The 21009-nt window shown below is 45.0% G+C and overlaps 1 protein-coding gene across 7 annotated transcripts in view; it reads right to left on the reverse strand.

Annotated features, from left to right (window-relative positions):
- Positions 1-21009, reverse strand: part of LAMA2 (laminin subunit alpha 2) — a 3379260-nt gene that overhangs the window by 2616625 nt on the left and 741626 nt on the right. For all 7 annotated transcript variants that reach the window (XM_069234829.1, XM_069234828.1, XM_069234823.1 and 4 more), the window contains exon 4: positions 14407-14649. In XM_069234829.1, the coding sequence (XP_069090930.1) occupies positions 14407-14649 (243 nt within the window). The remainder of the gene's footprint in view (positions 1-14406; positions 14650-21009) is intronic.

The raw sequence follows: 21009 nt of genomic DNA on the forward strand, positions 1-21009 counted from the left end.
CATGAGCCTCTCTTTCTCATGGAGGCATGTTGGATATCTGTTGCACCAGTCCTCTTTCTGACACAAGTGGTGACCATAGTTGTTGATGTAGGAAAAAAAAGGTCCTTAAAGTTTGCACTCCAGTACATAGAAAAGAAAAGTAGGATCAGCAGGGTCCTGGCCTTCTCTGTGGGAAACACTGAAAATCCCTGTACAGGCCTGAACACCTACAGGGAAAGTAATCAACTTATTATATAAATAAAGGGCTTAAAAAAACAAAAGAAGGTGTGACAGCTTGTGAATAAAAGAAATTTGCAAAGGGCAGTGAACAACCACACCAGTAAAGGGGATGTTCATGAGCTCTTGCGCTCCCTGTCTGGGTCACAGATCGCACACATACTCTTGCATCTCCTCTACTTATTCTCTTTTACAGCTTACAGACAGGAAGTCATAGGAGGTGTATAAATCAGCTAAGAGACACAGCACAAGTAGCACTAACTTAGCCTGCTGTTGAACCTGGACAGACTAAAGACCTTAATCAAAGTAAAGTGATGTATGATTTGTACATCCATACCTTGTCATTCCCATAATTGCCTGAATGTCGCTTTGTTGAACCAGAGTGGGTCTGCACATGGGGCTCATACAGGTCTTCTGTGGTGCTATTACTGGATTGATCATGAGATGTATGTGTATTCCATCACAGTCACCAGCCATGGGTGAAAGTTCTACAGATTCTTGAATCTGTAAACTCAGGTGCTGCTCAAAGGATAGAAGAAACTATCAGATCTTCATGATTGCTATACTATGCTGCAGTCATTAGGTCTTAAAGTGGATGCCAGTCCTACAGCACACATACTTTGATTTACTAGCACACACACACACCAATTAACCACATCATACAGCAGAGATTCATGGGCAATGGTGAGAAATACAGAATCTGCCTTGCGGCAGGAGGAAATGGCCAAGAGGAAAGGAATGCAAGGAGAAGAGAAGAAAGGCCATTGGGACAGGTGGTCATAGACTCAAGGACAATGAGACACATTCTCCAATAAATTGAAGGGCAATTGCTAGGAAATGGATGTTTGACAACAGGGAGAAGGATACATTAAGATTGTGGTCAAGAAGAGTAGGACAGGAAGGCACAGATGTGTGACTGGAAGTAAATTCAACTTTGATAGGGACACTTGCTTATGGAAACACAGACATGGGCACTTTCCCTCAAATCAGTACCCCTGTTTCTGCCAGTGCTTAATTTGTAAACCAGTAAGTGCTGGTATTAAAGTTTTGCTCAAAAGCCTGTAGGCGTACCTACAATATACTACTCTTGATTTCACATCATGCCTATTTCATCCACCATCAGATATCCCCCTCCCTTCAGTCATGCGGATTCTTTTACGTTACTGTTTTTTTCCTTTGTCATTGTTTTTCCATCTTTCTGTTCCTCTTGTTTTTCCCTTTTTGTGTTTTTCTCTCTGTTCTGGGTGAAAGTCTGATGAAAAAAAAATAGGTAACATTCCCCAAAAATAAGTGCTGGTGAGTCAGTTCTAATTAAGCCCTTTGAAAGCATATGTAATCTACTCTTCTGCCGCGCTCACGCACACCAACTTCCCAACTAGGTTTAGACTACACAAACACCAGTACATACATTCATATGCCCAAAAAGTGCCAGCACTCACAGGGTTAGCACATATAAGCCTATCTATAGAGTTACATTGGGAATTGGTGAAATGGAGAAGCATGTGAAAAGCCAAATATTGCCACACAGGTGAGATGGTAGTAATTGCAGGCACTAGCAAGAGTAGCTGCACAGACTGAAATTAAAACAGGGACAAGTTCAGTAACTCAATATGGCTGCACTTCCAGGTAAATTAAAAGTGATGCACAAAGGCACCAGAGATGACAGCAGTCTCACTTAGCAAAGGTGGCTGCACTCGTATATGCTGGAGATCCCTGCAGTCTCAATCACAAGCAAAAGGAAAAAAAAACAGATGCCAAGGATTGCAACGTGTTAAAGATTGTCTGACTCCATCCTCTAAGATGTCAGATCACTAACAATTTAAATATGTTTGCAAATAACGTGTATTTACTATTACACATCACAAGCAAATTACAAACTTTGAAAAGGTACATAGAAGTAAACTGAAAAGTCGGAAGCCCTGATTCGACTGATGTAGGGTATAGAAAGACTATACCCTGGGAGAGTTGGGAGGGAGAAAAACGGTCTAGATGATGTCTTGATGATGAAGGTAGGCTAAAATGAGGGTGAACGCCTGGGTGAAACGGAGTCCTAGGGAGTACATTCTGATGAAGCCCAACTCCCGCAATATGAGTTCCACTACTCCGAAGATCACCTGTCCCGGGTAAATATCAACTAGGGGCGGCTCCTCCATAAGGGCGGAGGAGCGTTGCCCCCACCAGCAGCAGCAGCTGGAAACCTTTTTCACAAGAACGATAACAAACGTTGTTTATTATCGTCTTTGGGGAAAAGGGGCTGGGTCACGGTGGTGACAAATGTGAGGGGAAGTGCTCAGCACTCCCTCTTGGAGATAATCTATGTTTGGCTGCCCGTCTTGGCCGGCCAAACACACATGCGCACAGCGCTCTCTCGAGACCAGCAACACAGTTTCTGGGCTGGAGAGAGAGCTCCCAGCCAATCCTGATGCTGCTTTGAGAAGCGTCAGGATTGGCGCAGGGCAGACTGGGAGCCTGTGCCGGCAGATGGAGAAGAGGAGAGGGGCAGCGTGGTCGTGAAGGTGGGAACGGCACAGTTACGTGTTTTTTAAAAATGTTTAATTTAATCGCCTCCTCCTCCCGTTAATCACCGGCCACGCATCAACCCACCCCTTCAGTGTCGCATGAGCCGCAACTGACATCAATGCCAACTTTTGCAGGCCCATGGCGAGGGCGATGAAGGCAAAGTTGCTAGAGAACACGTAAGATGAAGCGAAAGGAGTCCGTCAAGATGCTCTGGATCAAAACAAACATTCTTTCCAATGATTCACATAAAACCAAGAGCATGCAAAAGGCAGAATTAATTATGGACGATGGTCTGATGTTCATTCATCAACAACCCAAAGTCATTTAGGCTGTCAGTGAAAGGTTTCTGCTTTCACAGCCAGCAAAGTCTCCACCATCAGAAGCATGGCATCCCCCTGCAACCAAATAGAGTGGATATTGTTGGTGTGTGACTTTTATAATCAGTGTTAACATGAAAAGCTTGCAATGTAATGTCTAATGAAACCGCATAAATGTAACACTAATGCACATGTTTGAAATGTGCCCATGGGGTGTGGTCACCAATGTATACGATGACTAATGAAACTGACTAATAATGAATTAATGATGTACTCATGTATGATTTTGTATTAGCACTAAGAGTTATGTATTAAGGTTTTGCTAAACTACTCACTAGGCCTTAGTTAGGAAGGTTCTGGGCCTAGCTGCCTGGTCTCATATTAACTGTGTTTTCTTACGTGCAATGTGCTGCTTTTCTGAAGGACACGACGCTGTACTTTTCCAGAAGCTAGAGAGATGTGTGTAACCGTAGTAAATTCTTTCTCATGGGACCCGACTTGCTCAAGGAGACATTCTTACCAAATGCAACAGTGTAATTCGCAACAGGTGCAAGGTCGCCTAAACTAGGAGAAGACAATGGAACTACTGACTGGAGCGACAAGTGTAACTTTTCTTACCTGACATTCTACCCGGTGAAGACGTCAATCACAGGAGCCAATAAACTGCATGAGAACTGTCTTAGGTGAAATTTCCAGTAAGGTGTGTGACGGATTATTGGCCAGAGATAATGATGCACCAAATATTGTCCAATGGGAAATTAGAGACTTGTTCGACAACTTTAATATACCGGCGTGACACAAGGAGAAATCAGCCATTACTGGACATTCCACCGACCCATTACTTTGTCATCCCTTGCCTTTCTGAGAGACTTTGGGGGTTATTACAACTTTGGAGGAGGTGTTAATCCGTCCCAAAAGTGACGGTAAAGTGACGGATATACCACCAGCCGTATTACGAGTTCCATAGGATATAATGGACTCGTAATACGGCTGGTGGTATATCCGTCACTTTACCATCACTTTTGGGACGGATTAACACCTCCTCCAAAGTTGTAATAAACCCCTTTGTCTTTTACTTTAAACCATCTTCGCCTTACCCCTTGCCTGTTATGCACTTCTCCTCCTTATGAGGGAAGAGCTTTTCTTGCTATGCCCTACTGAGTCTTACCTGCTTATCCTGGCTGATGGCGAATCGACTGATGTCCTGAGGACAAAGACTGACACTGTGGGGGTTATTCTAACTTTGGAGGAGTGTTAATCCGTCCCAAAAGTGACGGTAAAGTGACGGATATACCACCAGCCGTATTACGAGTTCCATAGGATATAATGGACTCCTAATATGGCTGGTGGTAAATCCGTCACTTTTCCGTCACTTTTGGGACGGATTAACACCTCCTCCAAAGTTAGAATAACCCCCAGTGTTCTGCCCCATTTGGATGGGTGACTATCAGATGATATGTTGTAATTGTCTGTTTGCCTTTTCTTTCTAGGTACCAACTGCTCTTTTGACAGAGGCCATAGTTAGATGTTTTCCAAATTCATGTTGCTAAATTGTTTTGCATGAAGCCCAACATGCTGATGCTAATCAGAGGTTAGTTAAGGAGCTCACTAATATCGGGTGCAAATAGACAAATGACTGAGGGGGTTATTCCAACTTTGGAGGAAGTGGTAATCCGTCCCAAAAGTGACGGTAAAGTGACGGATATACCACCAGCCGTATTACGAGTCCATTATATCCTATGGAACTCGTAATACGGCTGATGGTAAATCCGTCACCTTTGGGACGGATTACCACCTCCTCCAAAGTTGGAATAACCCCCTGAATCTTTGCTTTGTGGAATAATATACTAGTGGTACTCTGCTAAAGTTGATTCATGCTGACGTCGAACTTTGTTCTAATGTTCATGACCTATGCTTTGATAAAGTCTTATTTGAGTTGCCAAATAATTGTAGTATTGATGTGCTTATTGATATTGCGACTAATGAATATGATACTAGAGTGTAACTAATAGGGAATAAATATCCTAAATCTTACTAGATTTGTGTGGTTATTCATGGCTGAAAAGTCATGGTGTGATTCACTCTTATTATATGTTATTGATTAGTTTGATTGATTAGTTATTGCAAATATTGAATTAGGTTATTGATCTTTTGATTGAAATACTAAACGGATATCTCGTTCTGGGAAGTCCCCAAATGCGGTCAAAAGATTTATTGGCCTAAAACGAGTCCCCTTGTAAGTTAAATTAACAAGGTTTGGACGTGTTATCAGTTCACAAGAGTTTGACAGACAGGGTACTTGGCAATGTTTTGATGGAGGACCCAGCTCAACGAGCTCTAAAAAAAGGACCTACCTTTCATCCTTCACAGCACTCAGATGGTCAAATCAATTTACCCAATTAAATGATTCAAACGCTACAAAATATATTTGAATTCTCAGGAAAATATTTCAAATGCTACCTTGCTTACAATCAGTAATTAAATCACGAAACCCTATTATAATAAGACTGCAAGCAATAACATATGTTGCAAATGAGCATGATTGGCTCAGAGAACTGTTCTTCAGCAAGAAAACAAAAGTCACTGTTGATTTAGCAACATCACCATCAATTTTACTTCATTTACCATCCTCTAGTGGGAAAAGGTACATTTAAAAAATATTATCAGTATTTTGAACGGATGCTAAAAACCACTTACATATAATTTGTGCAAATACTCTAAGGGGCATATTTATCATGGTTTTGTGTCACCCTTGCTTCACACAAGGGGGCTCAAGGGTGACGCAAAACCTAAGACTCGGTTACCAAGCTATGTCCTGGGTGGCTTGATAAATCACGAGTAACACAAGGCAGTGCAAATTGCTGCCTTGCTTTACTCTGCCGCAGGAAGGCTTTCCATGGGTGGAGTCTGGGTGTCTCCACACATCCGTCCTTGGATTTTGCTGCATTCCCAGATTTATCAATACTGGTAAACCTGGGAATGTGGCAAATTGCTACACCTTCCCTGGGGAGCTGCAATGGGTAGAAATATCTCTATTTCTCCTTGTTGTTTCCTCTAAGTGTGCTACATTCTGCAGAACACTTAGGAAAAGGAAAATGCCACTGAGGATTGTTTTTATGTTTGAAGGTACCTCTTTCCACACAAAAACCAAGGGTGCTTGCATTGGTGCAAGGCAGTACATTGTGCGCCAGTGCACGGAAATTACATGAATGCATTGTATAGTGTTAAATATGGCACATTCCTGCCCTTTCACGCAGCGCAGCTGGGTGGCTTGCTGCATTGCATGAAATAATGATAAATCTTAACCCTAAGAAACTGGTGGTACGTGTAAACCAGAGAGCGGTTGAACTAATGTTATCACATTCAATAAAATGCACCTCTTCTGAGTTTGCAACAAGACCATGAGCATTCTGATTAAATTTTAGTGCTGGCCTTTTAGATGACATCAGTAACAATCTTGTATTATGTTATTATTTCTCATTATCCCTGCACTCAGACTGACGCTATAAACCAGTTCTCATCAAAATTAAGTTGCATTAATCAACTTTTCAAAATTGGGGTGGATCTGTTAGTTTATCAATTTTTTAAGACCGTCAAAAAATATTTCCTATGACTGTATGTCTCGCACTGTACTATGTGGCTGAAAGTAGGTAACTTCTTGCAGAAATACATAAACCAAATAAAGCCGTATATGATTAAGTAGACGAGATCTGAGAAGTCTCACAGTAAGTCATTCGTTTGCCAATTCGCCCAATCAACTTTTAACTGTTGCATTATACCGTTAAAATAATTATTCCCCTTCCACATTGTTTTAGTAGAGTCAAATTTCAAAACTCTCTGAATCGTGAGTCCTCACTTTAAAACATGGCTATTGATCCCTACTTTGCATGTCAGCGGATAGTAATTTTTATTGGTAGTAAAAAAACGACACGTTTGTGGGACCAATGTATTTAGCTTCCTCTCCGTGCTTCTTATTCTTGGGTCGATGAGTTCCTAATTTCTCACAAAACATTTCTCTTTATGCTCCAAAAGGTGTCAATTTTGCAGAATTTCCCATGTTTTTCTATTTAAACCATGTTTTGACCAACAAATCATTTTTAGTATTCTATAGGGTCCTCAACGCAGAAATGACAGATTAAAATAACAAATGGTAATGTATGAAATGCATGAATTAATGACTAGTAAATACACAACGCCACATGCCTTTCCTCACTGTCTCAATTCAGGCAGTAACCACTCATATACAGATCATGTCTACTCTAGTCAAGTTGCACCCCAAAAATGATTCACTTATTCTCATTTTGATACCTCCAAGTATTCACAGCAGCCTACTTGAAACGCGCGACCTACGGTCCTCTGGTGGCAATTTCTTGCCTCTTTAAGCACTGATTGACATCTGTAGTTCTATGTGCATTTTGCCCTTTCTGTCGGGTGCAGAAAGAATGCAGGGATAGTCTGTAATTTCAGGCCCCGGATAGTTGCGGCAATAAAATAACCTAGCAGTACAAAGCGCCAAGTTAAAAAAGTTTATGGAGACTCACAAAGACTTACAGGCGCCATTTCCGTCCCAGAAAAGGAAATGAAGGTGAGTACATATTGTTTTCATCAGAGACATTGATTGTATCAGAAAAAAGCACATATTTTAACAGAATTAGCAAAATGGGTGGTCCTAATGAATGACCTTTTAGCATTAGTGCATCAAGGGGTTGTGAGCAGCAGCTCCAGCTGCAGGCTGCAAAGCATAAAAAGACCCTGATGACAAGCGTGGAGGAAAATTGGATGGAATTCTGAGCTTTTCCTCACCGATTTTCTTGTGCACGATTTCAACATGTTAACCCTGACAAAATCTATCGAGGAAAAATCTTATGCTTTAATGGATTTCAGTATGGTAAGCACTGATTATGCGTGTAATTCCCCATTACCCCCAGGTCCCTCTAGTCCTCGTCCCATTCATCACTAATTGGAGATAACTACATCCACAACAGAAAAAAGAACATGAGGAATGGTGGGATATCCCCTTCCCAGCCCCTCCCTCTGGCAGTACAAAAGCTGTACTCACCCAGCCTTACGCCTGTTATTTTTTCTGTCTTCCGAGAGGACGAGTAATTGGGGATGTCATCCCTGCCAGGCTTGGACGACTGCTTTTCCTGAGGCGCTATCATGCAGTCTGCTGGGCTTACTGTGGTCACGCCACCATTTTGCCTCTGGCTGTTGGTTCTTTGGCAGTGGCCACTGGGAGGGCCCTTGTTTGCCAGTGTGTTGTCTTCTGGGACTCCCTAGGAGGGTGGCAGATTGCCAGTGGCTGCATGGGCGCTGCCCTTCCCCTGGGGAGCTGTGGGTTTCGGTCTATTGTCTTCTTTCCAGTGGTGGAAGTCTGCTTGCAGGGTTTCCCGGCCAGCTGGGCAGCTGGGAGCCTTGCGGAGACCGCAGGCAGCCTGGCGCTTGCATGACTTCCTCCTTGGGACACTGTTGTTGCCGAGCATGCGCGGGAGATGTGCTTTCGGCTCAGCTGCTGGTGTGTTCTGAGGATGAGTACCACTTGGAGATTTCTTCATTTTCTGTGGGTAGTGCTACTGTTTGGTGACTGCTATGGACTACCATCATGTTGCTGAGATGGTGGCCTGTTCTCCGGTGCCAGGGGGGCTGATGTTGGCGCTTGCTCTTGGTGGCTGCCTTCTCCATGGCAGGATGGCTCCAGGGGAAAAAATTCATTTACACATAATAAACCAAACATAAATTCGGGCTGGATGGCAGCAGAGGCTTCCCGGCAGCGGCACCCCCCCCCCTCCATGGGGCACGGCGGTTGGTTCGGCTCTCCCCGCTCTGCAGGTGAGGCGCTTCCACGCACCATTGGTATTCCTCTGCCTTGCATGGTGGGACTGTTGTGGTGCCTCCCTGTTCTTTGTTTTTGTGGGTTTGCACTGCATGATACGCTGGACTTGTTCCATCCCTCTTGGGTGTGTGGGTTCTGTTGCCACTCCCCTCCTTTTTGTTCCAGGCTGTTAGATCTTTGGGGTACCTTCAGCTGGCTCTTCCAATGGCGCCTGCTGCACTCTGCTATTGAAAATATTCAGGGGTCAGGGGTGATGGATTTGGGTTTGGGCCTCATCTTGTACATGTTTTGGGCTCTTGGCCTCCCCCATATTTTTGGGCCTGTGCCCTGCTGTTTCAACTTCTTCTGTGCTGTTTTGAGGGGGCTGGTTTTATTCACAATGGCTTTGTGTGTGGCTAGTGTGACTGTTGTGGTACCCCGCCTTTTTGATTCCTTTTCCAGCCGTCTTCACATCCCACCGGGGTTGTTTGGCTCCTGTCCTGGCATTTATGCTGTCTCTCCTCTGCTTTTTTGTGGGGTGTTTGGCACTCTGCAGGGTCAGGGTCCAGGTGTTTCTGTCTGTGCCCCCTCCTTTCCCTCCTGTTTTTTCCGGTGCAGTGTCTCCTTCGCAGTCCCTGTTGACAGCTGTTGGTGTGTCAGGGTTTCACTTCCTTTTCTTTCTGGTGTTGCCCCAGATGTGGTTCCCTTGCAGGGTCCTTGCATGGAGGGCTGTAGCTTTTGTTTTGGGGTTGTATGTCTCCTTTCCCCTCTTGTGGGCCCTTCACTGGATGCTGCCTTTCTTTTCTTCTCATAGGTAGCACTGCCTCTTTTTTTCCTGTAGTCAGGGTTATGGCCCTGGTTGTGCTGTGTGTTGTTTGTCCTGGTCTGTTCCAGTTTTGTTCCCTCGTGGTTTGATGTGGAGGTTTTCGTTGGCCTGTGTCTTCTCTTCACTGCGGTTCCTTGCACGTTGCCATGCCTGTTTTTTTTTTGTACAGCCTTGTTGTCCTGGTTCCAGCCTCTCGGGCTATGCCCTGGGGTTCTCCTCTGGTGACGGCTGCTGTCTTTTCTCTCTATGGGTTCTGTCTCTTTCTTATTGGGCCGTCCTTTCTCCTGGCCGGATGTGCTCTGTGGGACAGCTGTGCTCCCACTTGGTGTTTGCTTTCTGGCCGGTTCTGTTGTGGCCGGTATGGTGGGCATGCTTCTGGGTCTTCTTGGGGGTGACGGACCCTTTTCTTTGGTGTCTCTCCTCGCTGTCTGCTTTCCAGGCAGCACTTCCTGCATGGTCTGGGTCCTTGTCCTGTTCACATGGGTGGTTTATGACCACCCAAATGCCTCCCCTCGGTACAGAGTTCCTTCCCTTTTTTGGGGGGCCTATTCATGGCGGGGTTGTCCTGAGGGGTTCCCTTGCCTGTCTTCGGTCACCTTTTTTGCAGGGGGATGGTCGTGTTGCCTTCCCATGCAGGTGCTGCTCCTTGCCTGTGCTTAAGTATTGGCTTGTTGTCCCTTTTGCATGGTGTTCCTCCCTTCAGTGGACTGATGCTGATTGGTTGTTGCCGGCTTTGGTATGGTGTGGGGTGTTCATTTGCATTCTTCTGGCCTCACAAGCCTTTCAGTGCCTGTTTGTGGGCAGTGTCCCTTTCGGCCTGGGACTCTTCCACATGTTTCTTCCTCGGGTGCCGTGGGGCTCTTCCTTCTTGGGTTTCTCTGTCTCGATCTCAAGTCCCCGCCGTTGATGTTCTTGGGGCTGGTGGTTCCCCTGGTGGTGCTCTGTTTTCTCTTGGGGTCTTTTGTTTCCTTCTTTGTTTACTTGCTCTTTACTGCCCTGCCTCGGGTGGTCCTTTGGCAGCCCCTTTGGGTTGTGTGGAGATCCTTGGCCTGGTTCCTGTTGCTCCCTGTTTCTGGCTGTGTCTTTGATTGAAGCTGGCTGTTGCAGCAGTCCCCATCCCGGGTTGGTGCCTCTGTTTCGGACCCTGGTTCTGAGGTTTCATGGCCAGTGTTCTGCCCTCACTGGTATTTTTTCAGCTGTTGGCTTGTTTCTTCCTTGCCCCTTCTGGGTTCTTCTGTCGCATACACTTTGTTTTTTTTTCCTTCTTGTTCCTGGTGTGTCCTGAGGCTTTGCGGGTATTCTTCGGCATGTTCGGGCTGGTTTTGTTGCAGGGGTTTCCTTGCTTCTGGTCCTGCCCTGGCTCCTCCCTGTTCTTTGTCTTGGGTTTCTGGTTGCTGTTGGCTGGGACTCCTCTTGGATGCCATTGCTGCCGCTGGTCGTGCTTTGGGCAGGTTGTGTCCCACTTTGTTGGATGGCCTCTGGTGGTGCGCTCTGCATACCGTATGCTGGTGGTTTTTGGTCTTCCAAGGGCGGTCGTTTCCTGGTCCCTCTCCCCTATTGTTTTTCTCTGTTTTTTTTTTTTAGAAGTGGGATTGTTGTGTCTCTCACTTTTAGGCAGTGCAGTTGAGTTGAATGGAGGCTGCCCGATGTCTGGGGTTTCCTTCTTTCGTGTACTGTTTGATGTTAGCCGGGCCTCATCTGCTGTGTGATTGCTGTGGTCTTCCCTTCTTCACTCTGCTTGCTTCCTGTCTCCAGAGTTTGATTCTCCTCTTGTACCTGTTGTTCGCAGGGTTTCAGAGGGCTTGGGAGCCCTTTTGGTACCCTGGTCCTGGTATCTGTTGCTTCTTTCCCCAGAGGGCCTTGTTGGCCTATTTCTGCCTTGCTTCAAGGAGGTACTCCGGGTGGTGTTTGCTGGTTTGTGGTTTACTCCAAAGGTTGTGGTTTTACATTCCCATGAGGTTGACTGTGGTATGGCCTTTGTGGCTTCCCTTTCCTTCCACTCTGTTCCTCTGGCGGATCTCTGTCTGGTTGTTGTCTGGCATGGGCTGCTATGATTGGGCTTTCCCGGTTTCTGGCTGTAGCTGTGCGGTGTTTTGGTCTGTGAGCCTTTAGGTGTGCTCCTGTGTGTCTCTGGAGGCGGCTGCTGTTCCACTTTTCTCATTTTCGGGGCCTCTTGGTTGGCCCTATCTTTGGTTGGGGGACTACAGGTCCTGTGAACTGGTGGGAATGGGGTCCCCATCTTGTCTTTTTCAGCCTCTGGAGTGCTTTTTGGGTATTGGCTCTTCATTGTTCCCGTGGTTCTTTTTTTATTCCGTTGCTTGCAAAGCATCATTTTTCTGCCTAGGGTTCTGAGGGTCTGGATGTCTCCAGTTGGCCTCTTCCTTTCAGGCTTTGCCTTGATGTTTGTGGTTGTTGTTGGGTCCTGCCAAGGAAAATTTTGTTGGTGGACATCTTTTTTGAGTCCATCTCCTGTGCTACCTTTTGCACTGGCTATTGTGGTGTCTGATCTTTTTTCCCTGGGCGGTTCTTAAGCTGGTCTTCCCAGTTGGTTATGGCCTTCTGGGCTCAGTCTTTGTCTATTCCCCTTGTGCTCTGCCGTGCTGCTGGCAGAGGTTCCTCTTCTCCTTGGGTTGGCCCGGTTGCTTCCTTTCTGATTTGAGCTCGGCCTCTGTTTTGACCTGGGACTTAGAAGTGGGGTCTGTTGGCTCTCTGTTTGTTGGGGTTCCTCACTGCATGATGTTTTGTTTGGTATCCCTTCTTGGGGTGTTGTGTTGGCTCTGTCCGGTTTTTAGAAGGCTGGTTTTGTGTATTCTCCAATTAGTGATGAATGGGACAAGGACTAGAGGGACCTGGGGGTAATGTTCTATTACTTACCGGTAATCTTCATTACTCCTGGTCCTGTTGTCCTTCTCCCATTCTTCACACCCCTCCAACCCTCCCATGCGGCCGGCCTTCTGTTGGGGGCTTGGTAGTGCAGGCGGAATGCTGTGTGAGTACAGCTTATGTACTACTAGAGTGAGGGGCTGGGAAGGGGGTATCCCAGCATTCCTCATGTACTTTTTTCTGTCGTGGATTTAGTTATCTCCAATTAGTGATGAATGGGATGAGGACAACAGGACCAGGAGTAATGAAGATTACCAGTAAGTAATAGAACATTTCTCCCACAAACTCTGAATATTATTTACCACACCTGAGAAGTTCACATTTGGGGAAGCCTGTATTTACCAGGATGTGTGAAAACAATCCCCTCTTCTAATTGAGTCAAAATCAGGGCCTGTTGGCTGCTGTTCCTGATTGATAGCCAAATCCAGGGAAGCATGAGCAAACAGGGCAAAAAGTAGACCGCAGTTAATGTCAGGTTTGCCAGACCTTCCTAGGAAGGACAAATTCTTTTAAGTGCAGGTGTTCAAAATTTCCTGACTCCCAGTGAAACGAGCTTTGCAATAAACTAGAAATGGTGATTACACCTCCCTTCAAGACTTCATAGGGAAAAACGAAAAACTAGAATGAGGTATACACCAATTCGTTATTTTAGGTGGTTGAAGTTGGGGTCCACGGCACTCGTTTTTGAGGTCAAGTACAGTATTTATCCTCAACAAACTTTGACCCAGAGCAAGAGAGAGAAAAACACAAAAGAGGTAAAGAAGGAGGAAGAGAACAACGGAAAAACTGTGGGAAAGGGAGAAATCAGTAATGAAAACAAGCAGATTTTGAAAGGCAAGTCCACGAACCAATGAAAGACACTCACGTGACATGGACGGGGCTCCGAGCCCTTTTCTATCTACTAAACTTAAGTAACTAAAGCGTCTCGCAAGCGAAACGCAAGCGCATGCGATGCAGGCTCGACCATAAAAACGCAAGAGTTTAAATAAAGAAGCAGGACGTCCCTGGTGGTGTATTAAAGAGTCGTGAGCTGGACTCAAAACTATGCAGCTTTGGTATTAGACACCTCGACCTCCAATAGCGCCAACCGCGGGCCTTTGAAGCATTCCTTTGGGTTCCTCCATTAGTTCGTTTAAAAATAATTAATCACTGGTTACATACAGCTCACCGTTGTTGACGAGGGTAAAATATAAGTCTGCATTTGACATCTCGAAGAGATGGTGGCTGACTGTGACACGAGCCAGTGAAGTGGAACATTGACCTGTGACCCTTGGCCTGAAAGGCCAATTTGTAATCAAGGTCCAAAGCGAAATAGAACTTGAAAAGTTCAAAACTAGGTGAAAAGCAAAAACAATAGGTCGTGAATACTAACGAGAGAAACAAAGTGTGTGCTTTTTTAACTTCAGCAGAAACTGCATCATCAAACCAGAGAGTTTTATCACATGTGTAACCTTGGCTTCATGTAAACAGGCAGAACGTTGTTAAAACACTTCTAATACATTGGCACTGGGTTGGTTGGTGACGACTGGGGTGGAATCCTTGCTAAACACATTAAAACTCTTCATCTAAACTTTTAGTTGGCGACCAACTGAAGTTTTACTTTCAGTTCATATGTGAATTGGATAAGTTATTCAAGAAGACTAATGATAAGCCCTTGCTACTCATCAGCCTTGCCGCTGCTCTTGCACCGCGCAGTACCAGGCGCTGAGGCGTCGCCTGCCTGAGGAGAGTTGCTGTCAGAATAGCACAACCTGTCAATTACGCGCGCATCTCTCATCTGTCTGAGCTGTCAGGACAGCGGCGCAGTACAGAAGCGCATCTTCACACTTTACCTCTCCGTTTTCCAGTGGGTGGATCTTGGAGTAATACGAAGTGCAGATCACTTCATCGTCCTTCGTGTAGGAGGGGGGGCCGGTACGGGGGGTAATATTGTAGCGAGTTAGGCACTCGGAATCTGTTATGGCGTGGTACTGCCATGGGTGGAAATTCAGGCCATCCAGAGAGCGCTCCAAAATCCAGTTTCCAGGCCGCGGGGAATTGGAAGCTTTAACGATGACATATGCTATCTGGAACACCTAAAGAAAATCACGACAAAAACATAATTATATTGTATGTTCGTAGGAAAGCAAGCAAATAAAATTGATTTTAGACTGCATAGACAATCGTTTTAGCTTTTACCTTTCATTTTTCAGTATAACTACACTTAAATAGGTAATGTGATAGGCCTCCTCTGACTGAGAAAACAGATCTACACAAAAAGAGGTTTTTGACACAAGGACGTTTTATTATGACAGAGTATCTATTAAAGTAAAAACAAAGTCCTCCAATTCAGAATGAGATAGCTGCTGAAACTGAACTAGTTTTAGCTGGAAATACCTTACCAACTATCGGTTGCCACCAAGTACCTTCTTCGAGGAGCATTCAGTCGGAATCTCGCCAATTACCAGAGAGATTGCTCACACAGTGATTTTAAATACATACAGCACAAGCCTGTGATTGGGCATGACCTCGCTTTATTCTGTTCCACATAAATTATTTTACGTTAAGTGGCTTAATGAAAGAAACATTTACTTGCCCGACTAGGAGTGAGATGGATTTTGGTGCAGTGATCCCACGGGAACTAAAATAACGATTCCCACTGGTGTCTACGCACATTAATACAGCTATTACGGGCATTTGTCTCCTGAACGGGGAATAAAATGCGGACATACAATAATACTGTAGAAATCTCCATGTTAAATCCTTTCCTTTTACAGGTGGTTGGGGTTGCGGGGGGGGGGCTGTACTGGGTGGGGTTGGGAGGAAGGTGTAGTGGGCATAAGGGCAGAGGAGAAGCTGTGGACTAGTAGGGGGAGCCCTGCATGCTGTGTAAGGATTGGGTTGGTCTGGCAAAAGGCTTAACTTTTGCACATGACCTTACTTGCTGGAGTTTCCAGGTTGTAACATTGGGCCCGGTGTTCCCACTCCAAGCAAATCTGTGTGGAAACACCAGGCCTCTTGTGATCAGGTTGAGAAGTTCCGCTCTAGCCAATACATACATCTCGTTCACTGTTGACTGGACTTCAATTGTCTAGGGTTAAGAAAGCTTGGGACATTAAGTGAAACAATTGCTACAGTAAACACACAATAAGTGGGAACGATGTATTATTTTACATAAACCAAAGTTGCTGTGGTGCGTTGCCAGGGGGAAGAAATCAGCACAAAACCAAATTTATTAAAACGCTTTGGCAAAGCTAAGTGGTCCCAACGTTGGGACCTATTGGCTTTCCCAAAGTGTTTAGTGATGGTGTACAGAAGTGATTCTCAACCTTTTGAATTCTGTGGACCCACACTGATCATTACTTGAAGCTTGAGATCCTTGCCTAAACAATTTCTATGATTTGAACCTGAAAACAAATACGCAAAATTAACAAAGAAACACCAAACAAATACACAGATTCTGCATTTTTTTTTTATTTACAAATTTTAATTGGGATTGTTGCAGCATTAAATAATTTAGGTTTATTTCTACAAGATGAAGGAATACGTTAGGTTCCACCATATCGTTTTGTCTTTTTTTGCTCCAAATGCTTGGCCACTTTTTGTCAGACCATGCTAGTGCTGCAATTGAGGACGCTAATTGTCTGTACTACTGTTTGCTGAGCTTGGGCTGTTCACACAAATCAAGCTAAGAATAGCAACTTTTTTTTTAGTTTCCAGTTTCAAATTCCTACACATTACAGCGTGTTTTGAAAATTTACGTTTTGCTTGTTTATGCGCATATACTTTAGCAATCTACAAATAATATTGAATTTTCTAGACAGTCAGGGACCCCCAGGGGTCCACAGTCACAAGGTAAAAATCATTGGTTTACATCATTACTGATGCTGTGCAGCACGGCTAAAGAAGAATAAAAATAAACCTATGATGCAGCATCAACATCATTTTGTAGGTGCATGTACCACACATGCATATGCCTACAAATGATGCAGATGCCTTTGTTCTTTTTACTAACATATCTACATTTAATCAGTAAATAAAAACAAACGATAGCATTTCTTTCTTTAAGCAGGTGAGGGCAAGAAACATGGGGGTGGAAGCAACACATTAGGCAGAGAGGTAGAAGCGTCATGGGGACGCAGGTGGGGTGCAACACTAGGGGGTACGGGGTGAGGGGAAGTAACTCAAAGGGCAAAGATGTCAGGGGAGAAGCAGACGAGAGAGGGTGCATCACAGAGGGGTTGGGGGAAAGCACACAGGCAAGAGATATGCACAACAAAAGACAACTGAAAAGCATATGACCTCTCATAGACTGCTTATGAAAAAAAGTAGTTCAGTAAAACATGAACAGTGGAAGGTCAAAAGTAAATTGGTTATGATCCAGAGGAGGGGTAGTCAAAAGATGAACCAGACAAGCCATCAAATAATATTTTTGCCTTGACTGTTTTTCCAGGCTGTAGAACTGTATGCCCTTTACGCTTGCTAACAATGGATAAAAAATGCATGTGCTTCTCCTTTCAACATACATGATACAACTAAGAGTATTTAACTTACCTACATGTTCCTAATATATGGTACAAAAGTGCCCCCAAGGCCTATAACTTAAATGTAACAAGTGAACTGGAGGTCCCTTAGCGCCATCCATTACAGTGACAGTTTGAACAGAACTGCATGCCTACCAGTTGTAGCCTGGCTTTGCAGTTTTATGTTACAAATTCTACCTGTCAAAACAACTCAAAAATCAAAAGCTATCTCTATATTCACTGTAACAAGGCTAGCAGTTCCATGAGAAACATTAAGATGCAATATTCACTGGTGAAGTCAGATTTTGATTAAATATTTTGGAAAATGTACTTTTAGAAAATCAGTTTTTCCTTAAATAAAGACTCTGACTCCCAATTGCATGAACTCCAACTGTCACCTGGCAGCTTAATACCCCCCTTGATGAGGTGTGAAGCTGCTTCTAGAGCACGACAAAGGCACAAAGGCTTGGGTATGGGGGAGACTTTTCTGTTCCTTTTGCAAGATGACCATCAGGACTGTGACCAAGAACTTGACTAACTTCAAAGAGGCCTATCCTGTCAAATGTTAACTGATACCTAAGTAGGGTCCTCCTTTATTCTCTCTGTTTGGGTGGCACCAATCCCAGTAGGAGAGTAGATGTCCCCAGAACTGGTTCAAAGTGCCCACGTATGAGGGTGTTGCACGTTTCCCTGGCCACATCTGTAAGGGTGAGTACACAGGCTCTGCACAAGGGAACAGCTGTTTCACCGTCTTGGATTTAGGCAGAGATGAGAAATGTGGGATTGTTTCTAGTATGGCACACAGGAAGTGCTGCATAAGTATATATGGTAAACTCTGGGACCTTTTATCCTATTAGTTACTGTTAGACTTGACATCCTTGGCGTGGTCCTCCCTACCTCTATGCCTCTGTTTCCCAGGTTGTTGATGTATGCTGGACTCTGTTTTTGCTGTTTTTGTTACTCTGGGCAGTTTACCACTGCTGTCCAGTGCTAAAGCGCAAGTGCTCCTCTGTAAAATATATGTGTAATTGACTTTCCATGATTGGCATATTTGATTTACTAGTAAGTCCCTAGTACAGGCCACTAGAGGTGCCCAAGGTCTGTAAATCAAATGCTACTAATGGGCATGCAGCACTGGTTGTGCCACCCACATTAGTAGCCTTCAAACATGGCTCAGACCTGCCACTGCAGTGTTTGTGAATACAGTTTTAAACTGACAAATTCGACTTGGCAAGTGTACCCACTTGCCAGGACTAAACCTTCCCTTTTTTATAGAATACATGTAAGGCACCCCTAAGGTAGGCCGTAGGTAGCCCCATGGGCAGGATGCAGTGTATATTAAAGGTGGGACATGTACTTATGTCCTAACAGTGAAATACTGCCAAATTCGGTTATCACTGTTGCAAGGCCTATCTCTCTCATAGGTTGTTGGACTTTTTGCCTTACGCAGGGTCATCCCCAGTCTTTTTGCCTCCTTCCTCCTGGTTTTTCTGACCTCTCGCTGTTGGCTCTAGGACTCTGAGCACTTCATCACTGCTGACCAGTGCTAAAGTGCAGGTGCTCTCCCATCTAAAGTTGGTATGATTGGCTTATACCAAATTGGCATATTTAATTTACCTATCAGTCCCTTGTACAGTGGTATCTCTATACACAGGGCCTGTAAAATTAAATACTACTAGTGGGCCTGCAGCGCTGCTTGCACCACTCACTGAAGTAGACTTTTAAACCTGTCTCAGGCCTGCTAGCGCAGGGCCTGTGTGCGCAGTTTTCTGCCACAGGGACCTGGCATCTAAACTTACTTGCCAGGCCCAGAACTCCCCTTGTACTACATGTAAGTCACCCCTAAGGTACGCCCTAGCAAGCCTTATGGGTAGGGTGCCATGTATGTAGAACAGCAGGACATGTGCCATATTGCATGGCCTGTCCTGGTAGTGACAAACAGCCTAACTTGGTGTCTCACTGCTGTGAGTGCTGCCTTCTCATAGGATTGCATTAGAAATGCCCTGCCTTATGTGTAAAGGGTATTGTCTGATTTATGAGGGGTAGCGTAGGCGTGTTTGGTATGGTTGTGATGGTGATGATAAATATTGCTTACTGGTGTGGGTGTATTTTTTATTACTATCACAGAAATGCCACTTCTAGAAAGTGCACATTTATCTGTACTTATGACTCTGGTGTTTTGCAGCTTGATTCCAATCCACGTCTGGGCAGAGTGACAGTTGGGGCTTTGTGCATACTTTTCAGACAGCCTGTACACAGGGAGGGTGGAGGTGTCACAGAGGTGCATCTGCATACTGAATAGTCTTCCTGGGCTGAGAGAAGGGAGAGGCGGGGCACACCTGCATTTGTAAAGACTGTGCCCTGGCCTCACACAATAGGGTCGTTAACCCCCCACTGATGTTTGGAGCCTGTGCTGAAAGGAGACAGGGGGCACTCCCAGAACCTGTTGTAACTGGCTGGAACCTCCTCTCCCTACCATTGTAAAACACTGTAAGAACTGACTATACATACAGGGGAATTTTCCCCACAATTTGAACACTCTTGGAAATTGAACCTGGACACAAGACGCTGCTGAATGGACTCACCAGGAAACCGCCTTGGACTGCTGCTGCTGTGTTAACCTGTGACCTGCCTGGTCACTAGGAGGAACTGCCATCATCTGCACCCCTTGTGCTGGCCTGTAGCTGGACCCACCAGCCTTGTGCTCCTTCCTGGTTCATTGTTCCCAGGGGCAGGGCGCCGTGGCCCCTGACCCCTGTAACTTTTCCCTGCACGAGGAGTGCTGCCTTGATATCCCCTTTGCACTGAGAGAGCGCTCTTCTGTGCCCTCAGGCACTTCGAGGTACCTGTTTCATGCTGGAATCACCGCCGCAACCTGGGCTATAAGTATGGCCTTAGGGCTTTGAAAAGCGCTTCCTGGATGGCCCCCAGTAATCACGATCCCCGGAGGGGCCCGTCAATGGTCTAGAGGAGGTGCGTGCAACCCTCTTCTCCTCAAAAGGATGTCAGAGGCCCCCATTTTGCACATAGAAGCGCCGGGGGCCCCATTGTTCATCTTCTAGGCACTGGAGGTGCCTTCATCAAGCCAGGTACTGTTAAAAGAACAATATATAGAACATAAGTTCTTACTAGAGACTTTGTCTGATTTATATGTTGCCTACCTGTTTTTGATGGTGTTTCATAGGCATATACAAATGTTCCTTTGAAGGGCATGACTTGCTAATATGTTTCCCTAACTTGCCATATTTTTTCTAATGTTCCTACTATGGGCATTTTATGATATTCTTATGACAAGTGTTCTAATGTGATAACGTGTTTCCTGACTACTGCTTATGTTGCAGAATACTGAGTAACCTGTGTGTTATGTGTGACTACTGCTAATTTGCAGAGTAACTAATGTGTAACGTTCTGACAACTGCTAAGGTAGCAGGATAGTACCAATATGTGATGTTTGGTCTGATAATTGTGTCGTGTACAATACAGTATATTTTCATATAATCTGGTGTTGTGATTCCTTTGTGGTGGGGATATTGCGTTACATGTGTTGTGTGTGTTGTGCAAACGCTTTACACATTACCTCCGGGTTAAGCCTGACTGCTCGTGCCAAGCTACCAAGGGGGTGAGCAGGGGTTATCTTGGACGTGTAACTCCGTTGCCTTGACTAGAGTGGGTAAGTTCTGCCTGGCTGAGGTGCATACCCTAGCCAACCAGAAACCCCATTTCTAACATAGGTTAACATGGGGGCAGCCTTTAAATATTATTAAAGTGCAGATTCCCTTTGGGAGCAGATAGAAATGTGGAGTTTGGGGTCTCTGAGCTCACAATTTAAAAATACATCTCTTAGTGAAGTTGGTTTTTAGATTATGGCCCTCATTACACAGGGTTGTTTTGGAGATTGTACCACTAACAGGCTGGCGGACGCCGCGGTCACAC

The sequence above is a fragment of the Pleurodeles waltl genome, chromosome 5 (assembly GCF_031143425.1).
Source record: "Pleurodeles waltl isolate 20211129_DDA chromosome 5, aPleWal1.hap1.20221129, whole genome shotgun sequence".
Classification (NCBI taxonomy): Eukaryota; Metazoa; Chordata; class Amphibia; order Caudata; family Salamandridae; genus Pleurodeles; species Pleurodeles waltl.